General features: G+C 43.6%; 1 protein-coding gene across 1 annotated transcript in view; it reads right to left on the reverse strand.

Annotated features, from left to right (window-relative positions):
* Positions 1–15,793, reverse strand: part of LOC117272415 (potassium/sodium hyperpolarization-activated cyclic nucleotide-gated channel 2) — a 49,235-nt gene extending 33,442 nt beyond the window's left edge. Inside the window, exons 1-3 of the mRNA XM_033651337.2 lie at positions 14,517–15,793; positions 10,213–10,636; positions 6,639–6,800 (exon numbers count right to left, since the gene is read on the reverse strand). Of these exons, the coding sequence (XP_033507228.1) occupies positions 6,639–6,800; positions 10,213–10,636; positions 14,517–15,706 (1,776 nt within the window). The 5' untranslated portion in view covers positions 15,707–15,793. The remainder of the gene's footprint in view (positions 1–6,638; positions 6,801–10,212; positions 10,637–14,516) is intronic.
* Between the last annotated feature and the right edge of the window lie 1,441 nt (positions 15,794–17,234).

The following is a 17,234-nucleotide window of genomic DNA, read 5'->3' on the forward strand; positions in this document are numbered from 1 at the left end:
CTCTCCTCGCCCAGGAAACAAACACCACCTAATTTCTAGTCCATTTACAGAGGTTAGACAGCAGCTTTCACTTTTCATGTTTATATGCTGTTACAGGCCTACTGAGGAGTTTAAATCCAATTTGCAACGTCCAGCAGCAGACCTGTAATACCGTTTGGTCAAACTAGGTGCTGTGAGTAAATAAAGTGATTTAACAGCATATGTAGTAATTACCGGCTTATCTCCTCCAAGGGAGCAGACCACTGTACTGCAAAGCCCCCTCCTGCTGATGGCAGTGGGGGATAATAAGAAAGAGACGTCTCTGTGATGTGGATACAGTAAGGGATGGGTACACACACGGTTGTAATTACAGAGTTGAAACTACACACCCTGTGTCTGTCAGTTAGCGCTGCTGTCACTATTATTACCCAGTCGCCTCCACTGATGCAGCGAGGCTCTGCCACCAAGCCGCACTCGACCGTGGAGATTAAATATGGGGCTGACAAGGCTGCATAATGCTAAATATAAAGCGAACGAAATTAATGGACGGAAGTTGGGGTGCACTGCAAAAACAACCTACGTTCCCTGAGGTATTACAAGTTCGACTGAGTCCAATTACTGGTTGGTGGATGTCATCCAGAGTTACAGTGTGTTCTCAACGCCCTCCATGGGTCCTGCCTCTGGGCCCCACACCACCGTTGCCACTGTAGGGTGCAAGGCATGATGGATGGCTTGCTGCAACACAATGGCTAATGTTACAAGTTGTCAGCCACTCAATAGGGGGGCGGTCTCAGGTGGCTGTAGGCAGCCTGTACCATGCCAGTGTGGCCCCTTTAGTTTGAGAGTGATGGCTCTCTGGAGACTGACTGTCTTTGGTTATACAGAGATAGAGAGCAATGGAGGAGTCAGTGGCCTGTCAGCCTCAAACTTCATCATCCTGGAGTTCAAACTCTGTGCTGCACACAGCACAAGGTTGTCCTCTTGAGTGGCATGTAAGTTTATAAAAGCTTAAATATTCAAGTTTCCCTGAAGTTAAGGTTGTTGTGCTTGCAGTGCCTTATGGGGAAGGTCAGCATGGTTTATGTTACTTCTACATTATACATTCATTCATTCATTCATTCATTTTACATAACCGCTTATCCTGTTGGGGGTCATGCCTGGGTACACCTTGGACAGGTTGCCAGACTATCACAGGGCTGACACACAGAGACAGACAACCATTCACACTCACATTCACACCAACGGGCAATTTAGAGTCACCAGGTAACCTGCATGTCTTTGGACTGTGGGAGGAAGCTGGAGTACCTGGAGAAAACCCACGCTGACACAGGGAGAACATGCAGAATCCACACAGAAGGGCTCCTCCACCCCGGGATTTGAACCACCCACCCTGGGTTTGAACCAGGAACCCTCGATGAGGTGACAATGCTTTTCACTGCACCACCGTGCCGCCCTATATTTTACATGCATGAATAAAAAAAACAAACAAAATCCTTATTTACAGATTAAGTGTGTCTGCATATCAGTATACTTAAGGTTATTATAGTTAACTAAATCTAAAATAAAAACTAAAATTACATGTTAAAAAATATTTTAGTTCACCATAAACAAAATTAGACTTAAAAAAATAATGTGTACTTACAAAACTAGCTAATAAACAATAACATATACATAAAATAAATAAATACCCCTCAATAAAAAGACTAAAAATAATACTGAAACTAATAAAAACTACACTCTGGAAACCGAACTGAAAAATGAATTAAAAATGAAAGTAGTATGAAATGAAGTAAAAACTAATGAAAAACACAAAACTATAATAACTCTGCCAGGGCTGCAAATAACAATTATTTTTGTTATGAATTAATCTGCTGATTGTATTTTCAGTTATTTGATTGATTGTTTCACGCACAAAATGTAAAAAAATAAATAAATAAATCAGAGCACAAGACGGCATCTTCAGATTGCTTATTTCATATTACCAACAATGACGATTAATCGATTATCAAAATAGATTTGGATTCAATTTGTTACATACAGAGTTGCGTGTGTGTATGTGTGGAGTTAAGGACTCAGTTTAAGGCAATGCATGATGGAGTTTACAACATCAAAGCCTTGGTTTGATTACGGCGGAGAGTCAGTCTGAGGGAGAGTGGACACACCTGCTCTGCCTAAAGTGTCTCAACATCTGCGCACGTCTCAACACTTTAGTCATCATAACACTGAGGGACGTGCAGCGTAACTGTTGTCTCTTATTATTTATTTTACACTGCGGTGTTGTTGTGAATCTACTTTCTGAACTTTTCTCGATCATGTCATCATCAACTAATTCTGATTAAATATCACATGGAAACACCATTTTATCAAGCCCAAATTATCTCCACATTATTGATACAGAGTTCCTGAGTCAGTATTGTAAAGTACGACTTTGTCAATACTGTCCAGCTCTGCAAAATAGTGCTGTTAAGGCAGCAGTACGTCTCAGTCTGACACATGAAACAAAGACGAATTAATTTCCTTTCAACAAAATGAAAGAAAGAACATTCATTTTCCTCGACACATTAACTTGTTTTGCTTTTGTACAGTGATTAAAACAAGAGCAACCTCTGTCAATACTTTGAATCTTAAATTTACAAGTAGTCCTGGCAGGCCCTGCCGATGTCGGGGAGCTGGACCCAATTTGTTTAAAGCCCCATTTGGACCTGTGCCTCATGTCTGGGTTAGCGTGGCCTCCCCTCACTCAGTAAAAGGCTGGGCTCACAGACAGGACCTATAAACAACCAGCTTTTATCTCTCTGAGAGAGACATGGCAACAAAGAGCCCAGCTGCCAGGCCATATCCCCCCATCCCTCTGTTTTCCCCTTTTATCTTTCCTGTCATCACCCCACCACACTGAAGAGGAGGCACAGAAGGATCTAGAGGTGTGCTTCAATCTCTCTGGTTTCTTTTTCACAGCTTCTTCATTGGTATCCTACGGTTGTTTTGTCTGGCACATCGACTGAATGCTGCTGCAGAGGGCAGTGATATGAGTAATTTCCTTGATTTGTTGGAAAAAAAATACTGACTTTTCCTCCTGAATCAGTAATAGCATAATTGCAACAAACATTACTTAGGATAATAATGGTTCCCTGAGCAGTGCAGTGTACAGTTTTCAAAGTGGACTATATTGATCCAAATTACAGTATATAACTATCACCACTAACCTAGAGGACCCTTCATTTTTAGCCACGCTAGAAGCATGGAAATGTTGGCCTACCACTTTAGTTCAGACTACTTTGCCGATTTTCAACCTGCTTTGTATCATAACGATGTGGGTGGTGTGTGTAAATGAACTGTGTTAAACTTCCCTCCATGTTGCCAGTGCCCAGATCTCCCTGCTCATTTTCCAGTGAAATTTTCTCTGGCACACAGGCTGTTGCTCAGACTACAGATTGTACTTCCTCATTTTTGTATGACCGCCGACACCACAGACACAAAGAGTATAAAAGCTGATAGAGACAGAGCCGCCCCTCTGTCTGCCTCTCCCAAACTCAGAACAAACAGTAAATCCAGACAGTTCTCACATAAAATGTTTCCACAAACATATTGTAGTTCACTGTTTGGCCATGTTTAAAATATTAAATGGCAAGGCTCCTCCACCACTCAGTGCTTTTACTAAGCTTTTACCAGCTCCTTCAGCCAATCATGCTTCTCTGTCAGAGCTTCTAAACTATGGAACGATCTCCCATCTGAGATGAGAAACTGTAACACACCTATCACACCTTCAAACGAAGGCCAACCTGGTTTTAGGACAATCAGACGTGAACATTTCTAATCAACGTAATACATTTTTCACCAAAACAGTGCTGTTGTTATTTCTGGCTTACATGCTGCTAACTTGCTTTACATTAGAGGTGTCAAACACATGCCCCGGGGGCCAGAACTGGCCTGCCAAAGGGTCCAATCCGTGCCCACTAGATGACTTTGCACACCTCATATTAACACACCTGTGAAGGCTAACCCGTGTCAGGTTTCAACAGTGAGTAGATACTTTATGTAAAATACTGCCTCAGAGGCTTTTCCACCCCAACCAGAATACAGCTCTCTGAAATAACAATTAATACTTTCTGTGGTCAGATTTAAAGATATTGAAAATTTTGCAAAATGTTGTCAACCAACAGCTTCAGTAAAAAAGAATCTGTATCAGACTTCTATCTTAAAACAATACGGGAGGAGCCCTGTTTAGTGCCTGATGTTGCGTTCACACCAGGCACGAATAAAACAATTCCTGCAAGTGAATTACAGTACATGTAGAGTCAATGTAAAGACGCGATTAGACGTAAATTCCCACCAGGCGGCGCGATGGACACAACGCGACTGACGCAAAATACCTGAATGAAGTGAGTGAGCAGGATTTTGTGTCATACGCTTATTCACAAGAGTTGAAAATCTGAAATCTGAAAATCTATTAGCCAATCAGCATTGGGATCCTCCGGGGACATATGACGGTGAAGACGTAGAGATGGTTCATTCATCGATGCAGCGAAGCAACACAAAATATTTGAGCATTCAAACTCTCAAAAGTAACGTGGTGTTGGTGTGAACACAACATTACACTGACAAAACTTTAGCTTAACCTGCTTCTTCAATAGCTTCCTCTTTAGTGGGAAATTATGAAAAAGATCACGTAATGAAAGTGAGTAATAGACTGACAGAATGTGGAAAAACTTACTGTCAAATTTGCACAGATTTTCCTGAGGATACTGTGGGCTGTTCATCATTTGATTTGTAAATGGATGAACATTTTCAGAATGAACTTCTTTAAACTAAAAAGGGAAAAATTTAAAGGGGTTGTTATTTATAGGTTATTACGTAATGGTTTTCCTGGTTCAACCCACTTAAGATCAAAGTGGGCTTTATGTGGCTCCTGAACTAAAATGAGTTTGACACCCCTGCTTTACGTCCTCACCCGTTGCCAGGCAGCCAACTCTGAATGCATATGTATACACTATGTATTTCATTAACAGCATGGCTAACTTTATGTCGCATGGCTTGTGTGTTAGTGCACATGACCATATTACATTTTATTAAGACCTACATAACGACTATTGTATTTTATCTACTTTTACTTTCTACTGCTGCTCTGCATGTCTGCATGTAATGCTAATCTGTGTGTTGGTGCTTCATGTTGCATGCATGTCTGATTGTGCTCACATGGAAGGGAACAGGAAGTGGGCGCTGTACTGTTTCCTGTACATGAGATCAAACAGTAAAACTAGGCAGTGCTGATCAAATATGAATCAAGATTCTGTTACTGTGTTGCCTATTTCTGACCTCAAATGTTTTCAGAAACATATGTTAGCTTATTGTGTAACTGTTATATGAGATCTTTTGTTACCAGCCGGCCGCCATATTGTTTCAGACAGGCAACTCACATTAGTTGCCCATCAGCAGAAGAGTTTATTAGTCCGGTGCAGTGCTGTGCATTCTGGTAGTTGTAGGTTTTCTACTCTTGAGCACAAGTTAATGCCACAGCCCTTTTCCTCTGTTTTCTCTGGTCGTGTAGCACCAATTTCAAAGGTATTACATTTACATTTTCTATCATCTTTTTCATATACGTTGACATTCTATGTATTTGTCATGCAGATTGTCTATATTGTCATTTTATCATCGACATCTATTGTACGTCTGTTCAGCCAGTAAGAGAGATCCCTCATTAGTTGCCCACCCTGAGGTTTTTTTTAAACGTTTCTCTCCCCGTTAAAGGTTTTTTGGGGTAGTTTTTCTTTGTCGGCTGCAAGAGTCTAAGGACAAAGTGTGTTGTATAGTACAGATTGTAAAGCCCCCTGAAGCAAATTGTGATTCGTGATATCTGGCTTTATAAATAAAACTCACTTGACTTGACCACAGCTTCACAGAGCTGCTATTGTGGCTTACGGCAATAGCTTAGTTTATAAGCACTTGAATTATGAACCAGAGGGTCGCCAGTTCAAGTCCCTGTCCAGACCAAATATGTAGCCTAGACTGGTAGCTGGAGAGGTGCCAGTTCACCTCCTAGGCACTGCCAAGGCACCCCCAAAGAGGCAATGCATGTCTTGGTCCTGTTTTTGTATGTGTGTGTCTTTCAAGCCTGTGTATATATGACAACAGAGTAAAGAAATTGAATTTCGCCTCGGGATTATTAAAGTACATTGTCTTCTTCTTCTTTAGAGTCTTGTTTCAGTGACCAGAACCTACTGTTATCATTGCTTTCCCTCGTAAAGGAAGACTCAATCTTTAACAAATTTCCATCGTTGTTGAATGTCCCATGTTTCTCCAACAGTACAACTGCCAACAGACTTGCTTTTGTGGCAAACAAGATAAGTTGACAGCAAATTAAACCAATTTTCTGGTCAATAAAATTAAAATAAAGCTCTTTCAAACAGTCACACACGGACTTGAGGCTTTTCTCTTTCCTTACAGGAGCACTGTTTCCCATTTTACTAAAGACAAGAAAGAGTTCATCATGGTCACAAAGTACTGATTGACATTCAGCCAATATTTTCTGATGGCAGTCAAAAACTTCAATCAATATTCTGACCTCCGTTAGCTCTTTCCCAATCATCTCAGAATAAAAGATGCAAATCCACTTCGGGCTGATATGTGCAGCTTATGCGCAGGCATGATTCCCTGTCACATACCTCCATCTTGTTGAGGGACACCCAGCAGTCTGAGGGGAAGTCCTGCAGCATGGGAACGAGGAACTGTAGGCAGCCGTCCCAGTGACACAGCAGCAGCATCATACCAATCAGGTTAAAGATCCGCATCACCGCACTGGCCAGGTCATAGGTCATATGGAAGATCTGGAGACAATAAGGCAGGGAGGGGAGTTTAAACATGGCTGAGAGGTGGAGATAGAAAATATGTTGGATTATGAATATAAACTCAGTGAAGAGGGTTTCATAACATTGTCAGACACTTAAGACCTTGAATTCCTATCACAGTGACAGCACTGGCTACCCACTCAGCTCCACAGTCTCCTTTGGATTATACCAAGTTTGATTAATGAGCAGGGGAGACCGGTTCCCATCAGTCCCACATCAAACACAGCAGGAGCAGGCAAGACATTTGTTACACAGGGACACATGACATCAATCAGAGGCTCAAACATGCATGCAGTGTCCAGTCGCACACACAAGACACTCACGCAAGCCCGCAGGCACACTGATACACTAACAACACAGACAGACATGCCAACACGTATACAAATTTAAACACACAGAGTGATGGACAGGGACCATCATGATCCTTAACAACTGATAGTCCATGTCGTCTCACACATCAATCATTCTGAGTCACTGGACAGTCACTTAGGCCAGTCATCTATCACCTGACTGAGTTGGAGAAGCCACCCTTTGTTGGTGCTTAATGTCTGTGTTTAACACCACGATAATCTCTTTAAGGTCTAAATCTGTGGAAATAATTATTATAGTAAGATGTGTAGGAAGGTCCGATAAATGGGTCATTTCTTACTCAGTGCAGCTGAGAGAGGAGTGATACTCTGTGATGGGAGAGATGAGGAATGAGACTGGACATGAATCACATGTGCTGATCTTTCTAAATGTCGCTTTAACCTTTATGGGGTTTTCACTGTCAGTTTTTATCAATCGGTAGCTGACAAAATAGAGTAATTTCTCATACTGTGTTCACCGAAGATGGATGAGAACAACTGTACTGTACACGGTCATATTGTGCCGGCTGGTAGGGATGTTCAGCACCATGGACAGCTCCAAGAAAGTTACAGGAGCTAAAAGAAGCTGAAGGCCCAGACCAGGGGTCTATGTATGGACAAAGGCCAAAAATAGCGTGTACCAAAAAATATTAGACAAATTCCACAATCAGGCTTCCACCTCACCATCTGCGTCGCCTTTTTCCGTCTCCAAAATGTTCATGAGCATGGGTCAAGGTTTCTCCCAACAAGTCTGTTTTTATAGATCATAACTTTTGTGTGGGAAGTGGCGTATGCCTCTTTCAGGCCTCGTTTGTGCATATGCAATGTCTATAAATGAGAACCCTGGCCCCAGGAAGTGCACCAGGCTTTGAAGCCAATTTTTGTAGTTACCAAAGAGTGGTATTGCAAATTCACATGATGCTATTAGGCCCAAAAAGACTTTTTCCCATAGACAAACATGGCGAAAGAGACATCTGTAAATCAGTGGACACATTTTTCTGAGGTCAGAACCCAGTGAAATGTCAATATCACGATTTGATCCATTTGGTCTGATAACATTTGGAGAGTGTAGAAGAGCCACAAGATAAAATAATTTTATCCCCATACAAGTTAGCAAAGTGCTAATCTGGAAGTCAGTCGCTCAGCCATCAGAAGTTGGTCACTTAGCCGCGCTCCGTGTCTGTAAGTCTCCAGTGTGCCTGCTCTATGTACCCCACAATGCAGAAAATCTGGGTACTTTCAAACTGCAGATATTAAGCATTAAGCATTAATGCGCCTCTGAGCAACTTTCATAGAAATGAAAGAGGTCCGGTATCCAGGTCTCTTAATACATCCATGACCCTGACATACCAAGCCAAGAGTCGGCAGTTGGTCATTGTCGGGCTGTCAGTAGGCATTTGTCGCCCTAGAGCACCCATGACCAGTACAAGACAAACCCACCAACTTGATGGTGATTTAAAAGCTGCTACAACTTTATGTTGTAGTGAATACATATGAGGCCAAACAGAGCAATAATCCATTTTATTCATTTACTTTAGTCATTATACATTAAGACATGATTCCCTTTTAGTAACGAGATGTAACCCTTATCTTACCCTAAATATAACCTTAACCACCTCTCTATTATCGCTCATAGCTTCTGGACCAAAGAGCGACGGGGGCTGACTGTATTAATATGGTGGTCGAGTCATGTAGCTGGTGGGCGGATCACGTAGCTGTTCCAGCTACAGTTTTACCTACTCGGCTGCTATGGAGAGTTATTTCCTGTCATGAAGGCGCAGAACATAAATGCTACTTGTCTGTGGCTGTAGTCTTTGCGGTGTGTTCCTGTGCAACTTTTTGGCCAAGACACAGGCGACCTGAGGCAATGAAACAGTTGACCTTTGTTGTCACAAGTTCTGTGATGTTGGTCTAGTGAGTCTGGGCCCTAAAGGAAGCTGAGGATTGAGTTTCTTGGATTTTCAAAATAAACTGACACATAAAGTCAAACAGACTGGGCTTCTGAAACTGGGAATTTTCCCTGTCAGTGTCTCACTCTCCACCACATCTCCACTCTCATTCTCCATGCATGCCAAGTATCACATCCCATCATGCATCACTGCGTGTGTGTGTATGTGTGCGTATCACATCATATCTTCAGAAATCCAATTATCCAAAGGTCAAGTTAGCAGCCAAGCCCCACTGCGCTGCTCTCACCACTGCAAAATGCCAACACCGGGCTGCCAATACTGGCATAAACGAAAAGTCGAGTGATCTCGTGACATGGCCGGACCTCCTGTCTCCCAGGCTGCTCTCCTTCCATTTGAGGAAGGATTCCGGTGGAGAGGCTGGAGCAGGGCGCCGACAAAGTGCATCCCTCACAGAGTGAATAAAAGCTGAGTGGCCAGGAAGGGCAGGACTAGGTCATTGAGTTCAGTCTACCAGAAGTGGGGACTCTACCTAGCAACAGCACCCAGCTTCACATCCAGAGTCAGGCCTCTGGGGGAAATGCCAGCCTCTCTAACCTCTCCTCTCTCTTTAAATGAACAATTAATGACATATATAATCGCAGTCAACAGCCCCCTAGTGCTGCATATTATCTTCACCCTCTACCCCACCTGCTCCTTCTCTGGCGCCTTAATTGATTAACTGTGTTTGCCCCGGTAATAGGCTGCTTATTAGACCGTCTGATGCCGCCTGTGGGACTACCAGGTCAGGCAGGCAGACAGAGGTGTAGGGGGGGCTTGTGTGACAATAACAGTAATTAGAATACAAAGTTTGTTAAAGCTCAAACTTCCTGTTGACATTATACATTTCTCACCAGGTGGCAGGTGAGAACATTAATATCAAGCCTCCAGGCGGAGGAGAGCGGGCCGCTCGGAGCAGACAGGGAGGCAGATTGTTGGTTTGGTCATGAGCCAACATCAGCATATTGGAGGCAAATCAGTGACCTTTTATCACAGAGACTAGATTGGGCGTTTCTTCCTCTGTGGCTCAGAGTTGTGTGATTAGAGTTAATGTAATATTTACTCAGACAGGGATGGTCACTAAACGTGTGCTCTTACCTCTTCCCATTGGTGAATGTAGCGTATTAATCTGGAGAGCCTCAACAGCCTCAGGAGACTCAGGATCTTGGTAAAGCGGACGATCCTCAGGGCCCGAGCCGTCTTGTACACCTCCGAGTCGATCCCCTTCTCCACTATGAGGAATATGTAATCCACTGGGATGGAGGAGATAAAGTCCACAATGAACCAAGTTTTTAAGTACTTCTTCTTAATGGTTTGAGGGTCCAAAATGATGTCCGAGTTGTCCTCAATGATGATTCCAGTGCGAAAGTTGAGCACCAGGTCCATGAGGAAGAAGGTGTCGGAAACCACGTTGAAGATGATCCAGGGCGTTGTGGTCTCATCCTTGAAGAAGGTGATGCCCACGGGGATGATGATCAGGTTGCCCACCATAAACAGCAGCATTGTGAAATCCCAGTAGAACCTAGCAGGCGTGTGTGTATATGTGTGTTTGCATGTAGTTGTGGTGTGTGCACATGACAGTGTGTTATGTGTGGAGTACAGGAGGGGGAAAGGAGGGGGAGGGAAAAAGACAAAAATAGAGTCAGATAAGAAAAGGGAGTTGCTGTGGAAAGCCAATAGGCACAAGAGACTTCTTAACTAAAGATGGGAAAGTGTAAACGAAGAGCAGGCACTACACTTTGCCTGCCTGAGCATGCAGAGAGTAATGAGATGCTGAACTTACTTTTTCCAAGATTCACATATTATAATGATAACAATTTGTGCATACATTCTATATTCTTATAATGTAAGAAATCGAATTTTGTCTCTGCTTATAGAGACAAAAGGATAATTTTACATTTTTTCTCATCTATGATGGTGGAATGTAACTAAGTAAATTCTCTCAAGTTCAGTTCAGTTCAGACAACTTTATTTATCCCAGAAGGGCAATTCAGTTTTACAATCTACCCAGACCATACACAAACTCACAGGCAGAAACAAGCAGCAATCAGCAAGCAGCAATCAATAGTAGTAATGTGTCAGAGAGATCAATACATGGGCGTATAATCACAGTACCGTGTTAAGTACAAATTTAGGTGCAAATTTGAGGTACCTGTTCTTTACTGGGGTATTTCCGACTTTATACTTCCACTCCACTACATCCCAGAGGTAAATATTGTAGTTTTTATAGCACTACCTTTGTCTGACAGCTTTAGTTACTTTTCAGATTTCATTTTAGTTTTCATACCCTTTCTGTCCAGTAAAAATTATTTATCTACAGATGTGTTGACTTTGAACATTTCTGGTAAACTGAAGGAAAAAGTGTTCCATTGTGAGCTGAGAAAATTCTCCTACATCTTCAACTAAATAAACTTTTTTTAAATTCCTCTTGGATCAGCTGGAAAATTAATCGCCACAAAGCTGAAAACAGGACTGTTTTTTTTTCTGACACCATGATAACAGATATGTGGTCTCGCAGGACAGCCACGCTACAAACATGATGATCCTATAGAATATGATGCATTGCTGTAGATTCAACTACCCAACAGTACATAGAGAAGTTAAAATGACCACCACCTTAAACATCTACAGCAGTAAAATGCAACATACACATTAATTAAGCAGCAATATTAATCCAAAACCATTGTATATAATAGTAAAAAAGTGATATTTTACTACATTATCAATACTTTTACTGTTGATACTCTAAGCACATTTCGCTTTAAGTAAGGTGTTGAGTGCAGGACATTTACTTAGTGTGGTATTAATTCTTTTTAACTGAAGTAATTAAAGGATCTGAATATTTCTTCTATCACAACTGAAGTGAATTTATTTAAAAGTACATATTAAAAGTAATATGTATTTTCAAAGACAGTGGGTTAAAAGATGGAGGCAACTTTCAACCTCGTTTCTGTGTTGATGACATTAGCTCAACTTAACGTTACCCCATTAATGTAGTGTAAAAGCAAATACAGGGAAATATAATTGCAAAAATGTTTACCAACTTTTGTGTCATTTCCCCCCTTTTCTTCTAACCTTATCCAAACCTTATATGTAGAAAAGTACTGAAGCAGTAATTCCTCCCTTTGCCCCAAACTGAGCTAGCTACATTTTAAGGACTACTTTGCCGAACGGCCGCCATTTTTTTCCTGTATTGTAAAAGCGGAGGCTGAAAATACTGAGATTAAACGCTCAAAATAAGCAATGCTAATGAAATATAAACCAATATTATGTCACTGTGTATCCTACTTTGCCTTAAGTGTTTACAGAGTCATATTTTAGCTTACCATTTAACTGTAATTCTCATCGTTTATTGCTGCCTGGCCGCCATAGTGTTTCCTGTGTCATGCTACATCACCTACCGGTGCGTCGAGGTGCATTCTGGTAGTTGTAGGTTGTTTTTTTTTTTACCTCTTGAGCAAAAGCTCAAGCTTATTCCTGTTTTCTCTCGTCATGTAGGCTAGCACCAATTTTATAAAAAATATTTGCATTTTTTAAACTGCATAGATAGCCCAGTATTATGTAAAGACATTTCCAGCGGTGGAATACTATTTTAATAAAGATGGCAAATGTTTTTTTGTTTTTTTTTTTATCTCATTTGTTTCATGTTTTCTCTATTTTCCTGTTGCGCATTGAGTTTACCTGTGTATGAATTGTGCCTCACAATAAAATTGACTTGACTGATGTTTGGGGTTAATTAGGCCGATCTTATGAACAAACTATTGCACACCTTTAATAAGATCTCAGAAGTTGCATAAAGAGTAGGCTATTGTAGTATAATTATTGAGCATATCCATCTAAGTCAGGGTCTCTGACACTTCAACAGAAGTCATTTTCTGACATTAAAAAACCCATGTTAAGTGGGTTTCTTGAGCTGTTAAAGAAGGCCCAAGGTCTCCAGGACCCCAAACTGAACGTCAGGTTTAATTTATCAGACTGTATTTGGAGCTCTTATCGACCTTGCACTACACATGGACACCAAGAATGTCTGTTATTCAGTGGCAGTGGTGATGTGGCAGTGTGGTGAGTGGGACAGACAGAGTAAGGGTAGTGAGGTTTGAGCCCGTCAGAGGAAGCTCTGCAGGACAGGTGCAGCGCTGAGTCATTACACTGCGACTTATGCAACAAGCTCTGACTCCTCCACTTCACGGCAACAACAATAACCGCCCCGACGATATTGTTTGAGGCAACTTTGCTGCTTTGACTATGCATTAATTAGCATAAGAATCAACGGAGGGGGCAGCTGCAGCTTCACACCGTGTGGGGACTCGCACGGTAAAGGAAGGTGTCCTGTCGTCAAATTACATCTCTGCTGTTGAAGACATGTCTCAAGTTTAGGCTTTAGCGATCAACTGACTCGGCGTTATGTGATACAAATAGGCCAAACATGAATGGCGCTGTGACGGGGGGGTTGAAGGAAGCGCTCAAACGTGTTAGACCGGAGCTGTCCAGCCTGTGTGGTGCTGAAAGCAAGCTGCCCAGCCGAGAGGGAAGCCTACTGGTTTTCTGACCCAAATGCAATTCAGGGGCTGATACATGTCGAGGGGGGAAAAGGCTAATTCATAAAGCCCGAGTCACGAGGAGCCTTCTTGTTTTCTCTAAATATTTTGTCTGACAAAATAGCTGCTGGATGTCTAGCTGGGTTATCGGTGTTTGAGCCGAGATAAACAGAGCGCATCCGTCATTAAAATACAGGATCCGGGGAGTCGTACAGGCGGATATGTCTCCAGTGAGCATGCTTGAGGTTTTCGCACACTTGGCTCAAGGTGACATTCCATTACTGAGTGCATCGCATGCACACACACACACACACACACACACACACACACACACACACACACACACATAGCCTACATCCTGTCAGCACGGCTCTTGTCGCAGAGCTCACACTACAACCAATATTAGCCAGATCTTTGAGACATAGCGGCATCTTAAATGAGGCTGAATAAGCGTCAGAGCGCTGTCCTCTTTGTTAAATGTGAGCGTGCTGCAACGGAAAAGTGGAGATGTGTTAGCAGGCCGGGCTTGTTGAGCATCCCAGACATGCTACTGTACATGCAGACTGGAATAGGATTTGTTTACAACCTTGAGAGGACACTCTTTGCTCAAGTCCATTTGCCTGACAACAGGTTGTTTGGGGGATTAATGGCAGCACGCTGCAATGCATCGATTAAAATCTCTACAGATTCATTCATAAGGGAGGAAATTAATATTGAGCATGTAGCTTTGAACAATAACCATGCATGTGTTCCCTTGGAGTCACAGTGGTTACTCACTATAAAGTAAGTTGTAGGTGACAATGAGGACCCATACGGGCCCCTCATGACTTTCAACGTGCAACCAATGGCAGCCCCAGCTCTTACCTGAAATCGCTGTAAGGGTGGATAATCCAATTTCCAGCTGATTTTACCCTCTCCTGCTCTCTCTCCACTGCTTTTTGACTACCATACATGCGTAAAGAGAATTTGTTAACTCCAGGCTGCAGCATACTACTAAACTGCCGCTGCATGAAGCTGGCTTGGCTGCCCTGAGGCTCCGCATCCTCGGCGGGCACAATTGGCGGTCCATCCTCCTGCTTCTGGAAAGTGACAGAGTTCCTGGGCTGCTGGGTCTGAGTCTGAGTCGGGCCGTGCAGCGAGGACGAGGCTTTCCGGCTCGGTGCGTTAGAAAAGGACACCTTGGAGTCCTTTTTCTCGGGGACACCGCTAGACACGGGGGTAGTGCCAGGGTTTACGCTCTCTCCTCCTTGCCCCCCGGTCAGGGACCCGCCTGGTGTGATCGAGCCGTCCATGCTGGCGGTGGTCGAGTTACAGGCTCCTCGCTTGGCGCTCCCACCGTCCTCGGCCCTCCCCGACCCTCCTGTCTGCTTCTCCTGCTTGGAGATGATTGAGCGCAGGCTCCCGGTACCCGAGTCCCTCCTGCATTCTCCGTTTTTGTTGCATTTCATGCTGGAAATTGGAGCGACGCTTTTGCAACCATCACCCGCAGTCGCGTTTGAAACCTCTACCGCGACCGCTGATTCCGACGCCTCCGCCCCAGATGCTCTGCTGGTCTCGCCGCGCTGGGCAGCATCGCCCGGACTGGGTGTCTGGGTCTCGGTAGCTCTGGAGGCAGCAGTGGGCCGTGGAGCGGCTGGAGAGTCCTCTGTGTGCGTATGGCAGGGCTCCTTGTTGGAGTTTCTCCTGGAACCCGAGGACGCGGCTCCCCCTCCTGGCGTAAAGTTCTTCATCCTGATACTGCCGCCTCCTCCTCCACCTCCGCCGCTGCCGCTCCCCCCGGCTCGGCGCAACCGCGGATGCTGAAACTTGGACTCCTCTTCTCCGTCCTCCGTCTCGTCCATCACGACGTTACAGGCCGCACCGGGCTGCTTACCACTCGGTGTGCCGGGAGAACCGGAGTCCAGGCAGTTCTGGCTGCTGTTGCTTCTTGTGCATTTGGACGCAGCAGCCTTCTGTGCGCCGATGTGGCTGCATCCACTGCCGCCCACCGCCTTCTTTTTCATGGTGGCAGCAGACGCCGGTGAAACCTCATTCCTGTCCATGACATTGAGCATATCAAATTTTGCCTCCAATTATCTTTGGAGAAAACCAATCAGAGACAGAGGGGAGATGGAGGGAAGAAGAAGGGAGAGGGAGAGAGAAAGGAGAGAGGGACAGAGGGAGGGGTAGACGTGACTTCTTTGCAAACTACTGCGCTTTTACTTTCACTAGTCATTGTGTCAAAGATGCTCAAGCATCAAGCTAATTGAGCCCTTTGACTGCGTGTCAAATATCATTAAATGAAATTAGCTTATGCTGCTGCTAATTCAACTCAAGCTGCTTCCAGCTGAGGCCTCAGTCATGACCTGAAGCTGCAATTGCCTCAAGTAGCTCTCTCCGAATAATCACACGGAAATAGATGCTTAACGTGTCAATCACAGCATATACTAACATCAGAAGTTTAATTACCACGTGTAAATGGAAACTCAAATGATGTCATATGTTTTAGAAGGTGCTTTCAATGACAACCCCTCTGAACTGGTGTTGCTCATAGTTGGCGTTTAGCGCGCCCTAGCGGCCCTACAGGGGTGGCACATTAGGTGGAAGGCAAATGTTCAATGTTAGATGACTCTGACACAACAGAAATGTTGAATTTTGTAGGCAGAAACATGAACAGGTTTACAGTTTAGGTCAATTTCTCTACAAAAAGGTGCACTGATAGTTACACATGTCGCCTCAAAGGTGCCTGATCCTTTGGGTGCTTGTAGGTGGGTTCATGCCCCTGAGGGAACACGCTGTACCTTCCCCTTCTCACATGGTGCATTTTTTGACTTTTTGATTTATCCCCATTGCAGTCTGGTCCTGCTGGTGTGGAGGCACGGAGGAGGAGACTCCAAAAGGGTTTTGGTGCATTGAAAAGTACACAATCCAAGCGACAGAAATTGGTACTGTTTTGGCACTGTGTGAGCACAGAAACACCAAAGATCATCATTTTCTACAAGTGTGAGTATGAGAAACACCAAAGGAGCATAAGGGGTGATCAATTAGCTGGTCACGTCAGCTCAGTCAGCTACTGCATAATCTGTGCAGGTACAGGGGTCAACAAGTACAGCAGAGGTATTCATGTAGTGCACACACTGACAAAGGGATGCTGCTGCAGTCTGATGCAGGTTCAGCATCACTCACAGACTTTTTGGTGCTCTGTTTTTATCTGCATGATGATTACATTTCCATTCACATGCATGTTGGAAGGAATCACACACATATTTAAGACAGACTGAATGCATGGTTGTGCCTGTGTTCAAAGCTGCAGAGCTGCAGAGCATCACCCCAACACATCCAGGATATGGGCCATGATAATGGAGTGCTTTGTCACTTGAGATAAAGTAGTTAACCTATTTTCTTTGTTCTAGTTTTGGTTGAGTCTAATTTTGGTCACATGTGTGAAGGATGTTTTACACACAAATACTCACAAGGGCCTGCTTAACAACATAACTGGTGCCAATTGTTACACAACACCCCTGCTACATTCTAACTTTTCAAATAAAAGTAGCATTCAATCTTCTTCCTACACGTTTCTTACCTTTTGACATCAGTGCTGGG

Source organism: Epinephelus lanceolatus, chromosome 12 (genome assembly GCF_041903045.1).
Source record: "Epinephelus lanceolatus isolate andai-2023 chromosome 12, ASM4190304v1, whole genome shotgun sequence".
NCBI lineage: Eukaryota > Metazoa > Chordata > Actinopteri > Perciformes > Serranidae > Epinephelus > Epinephelus lanceolatus.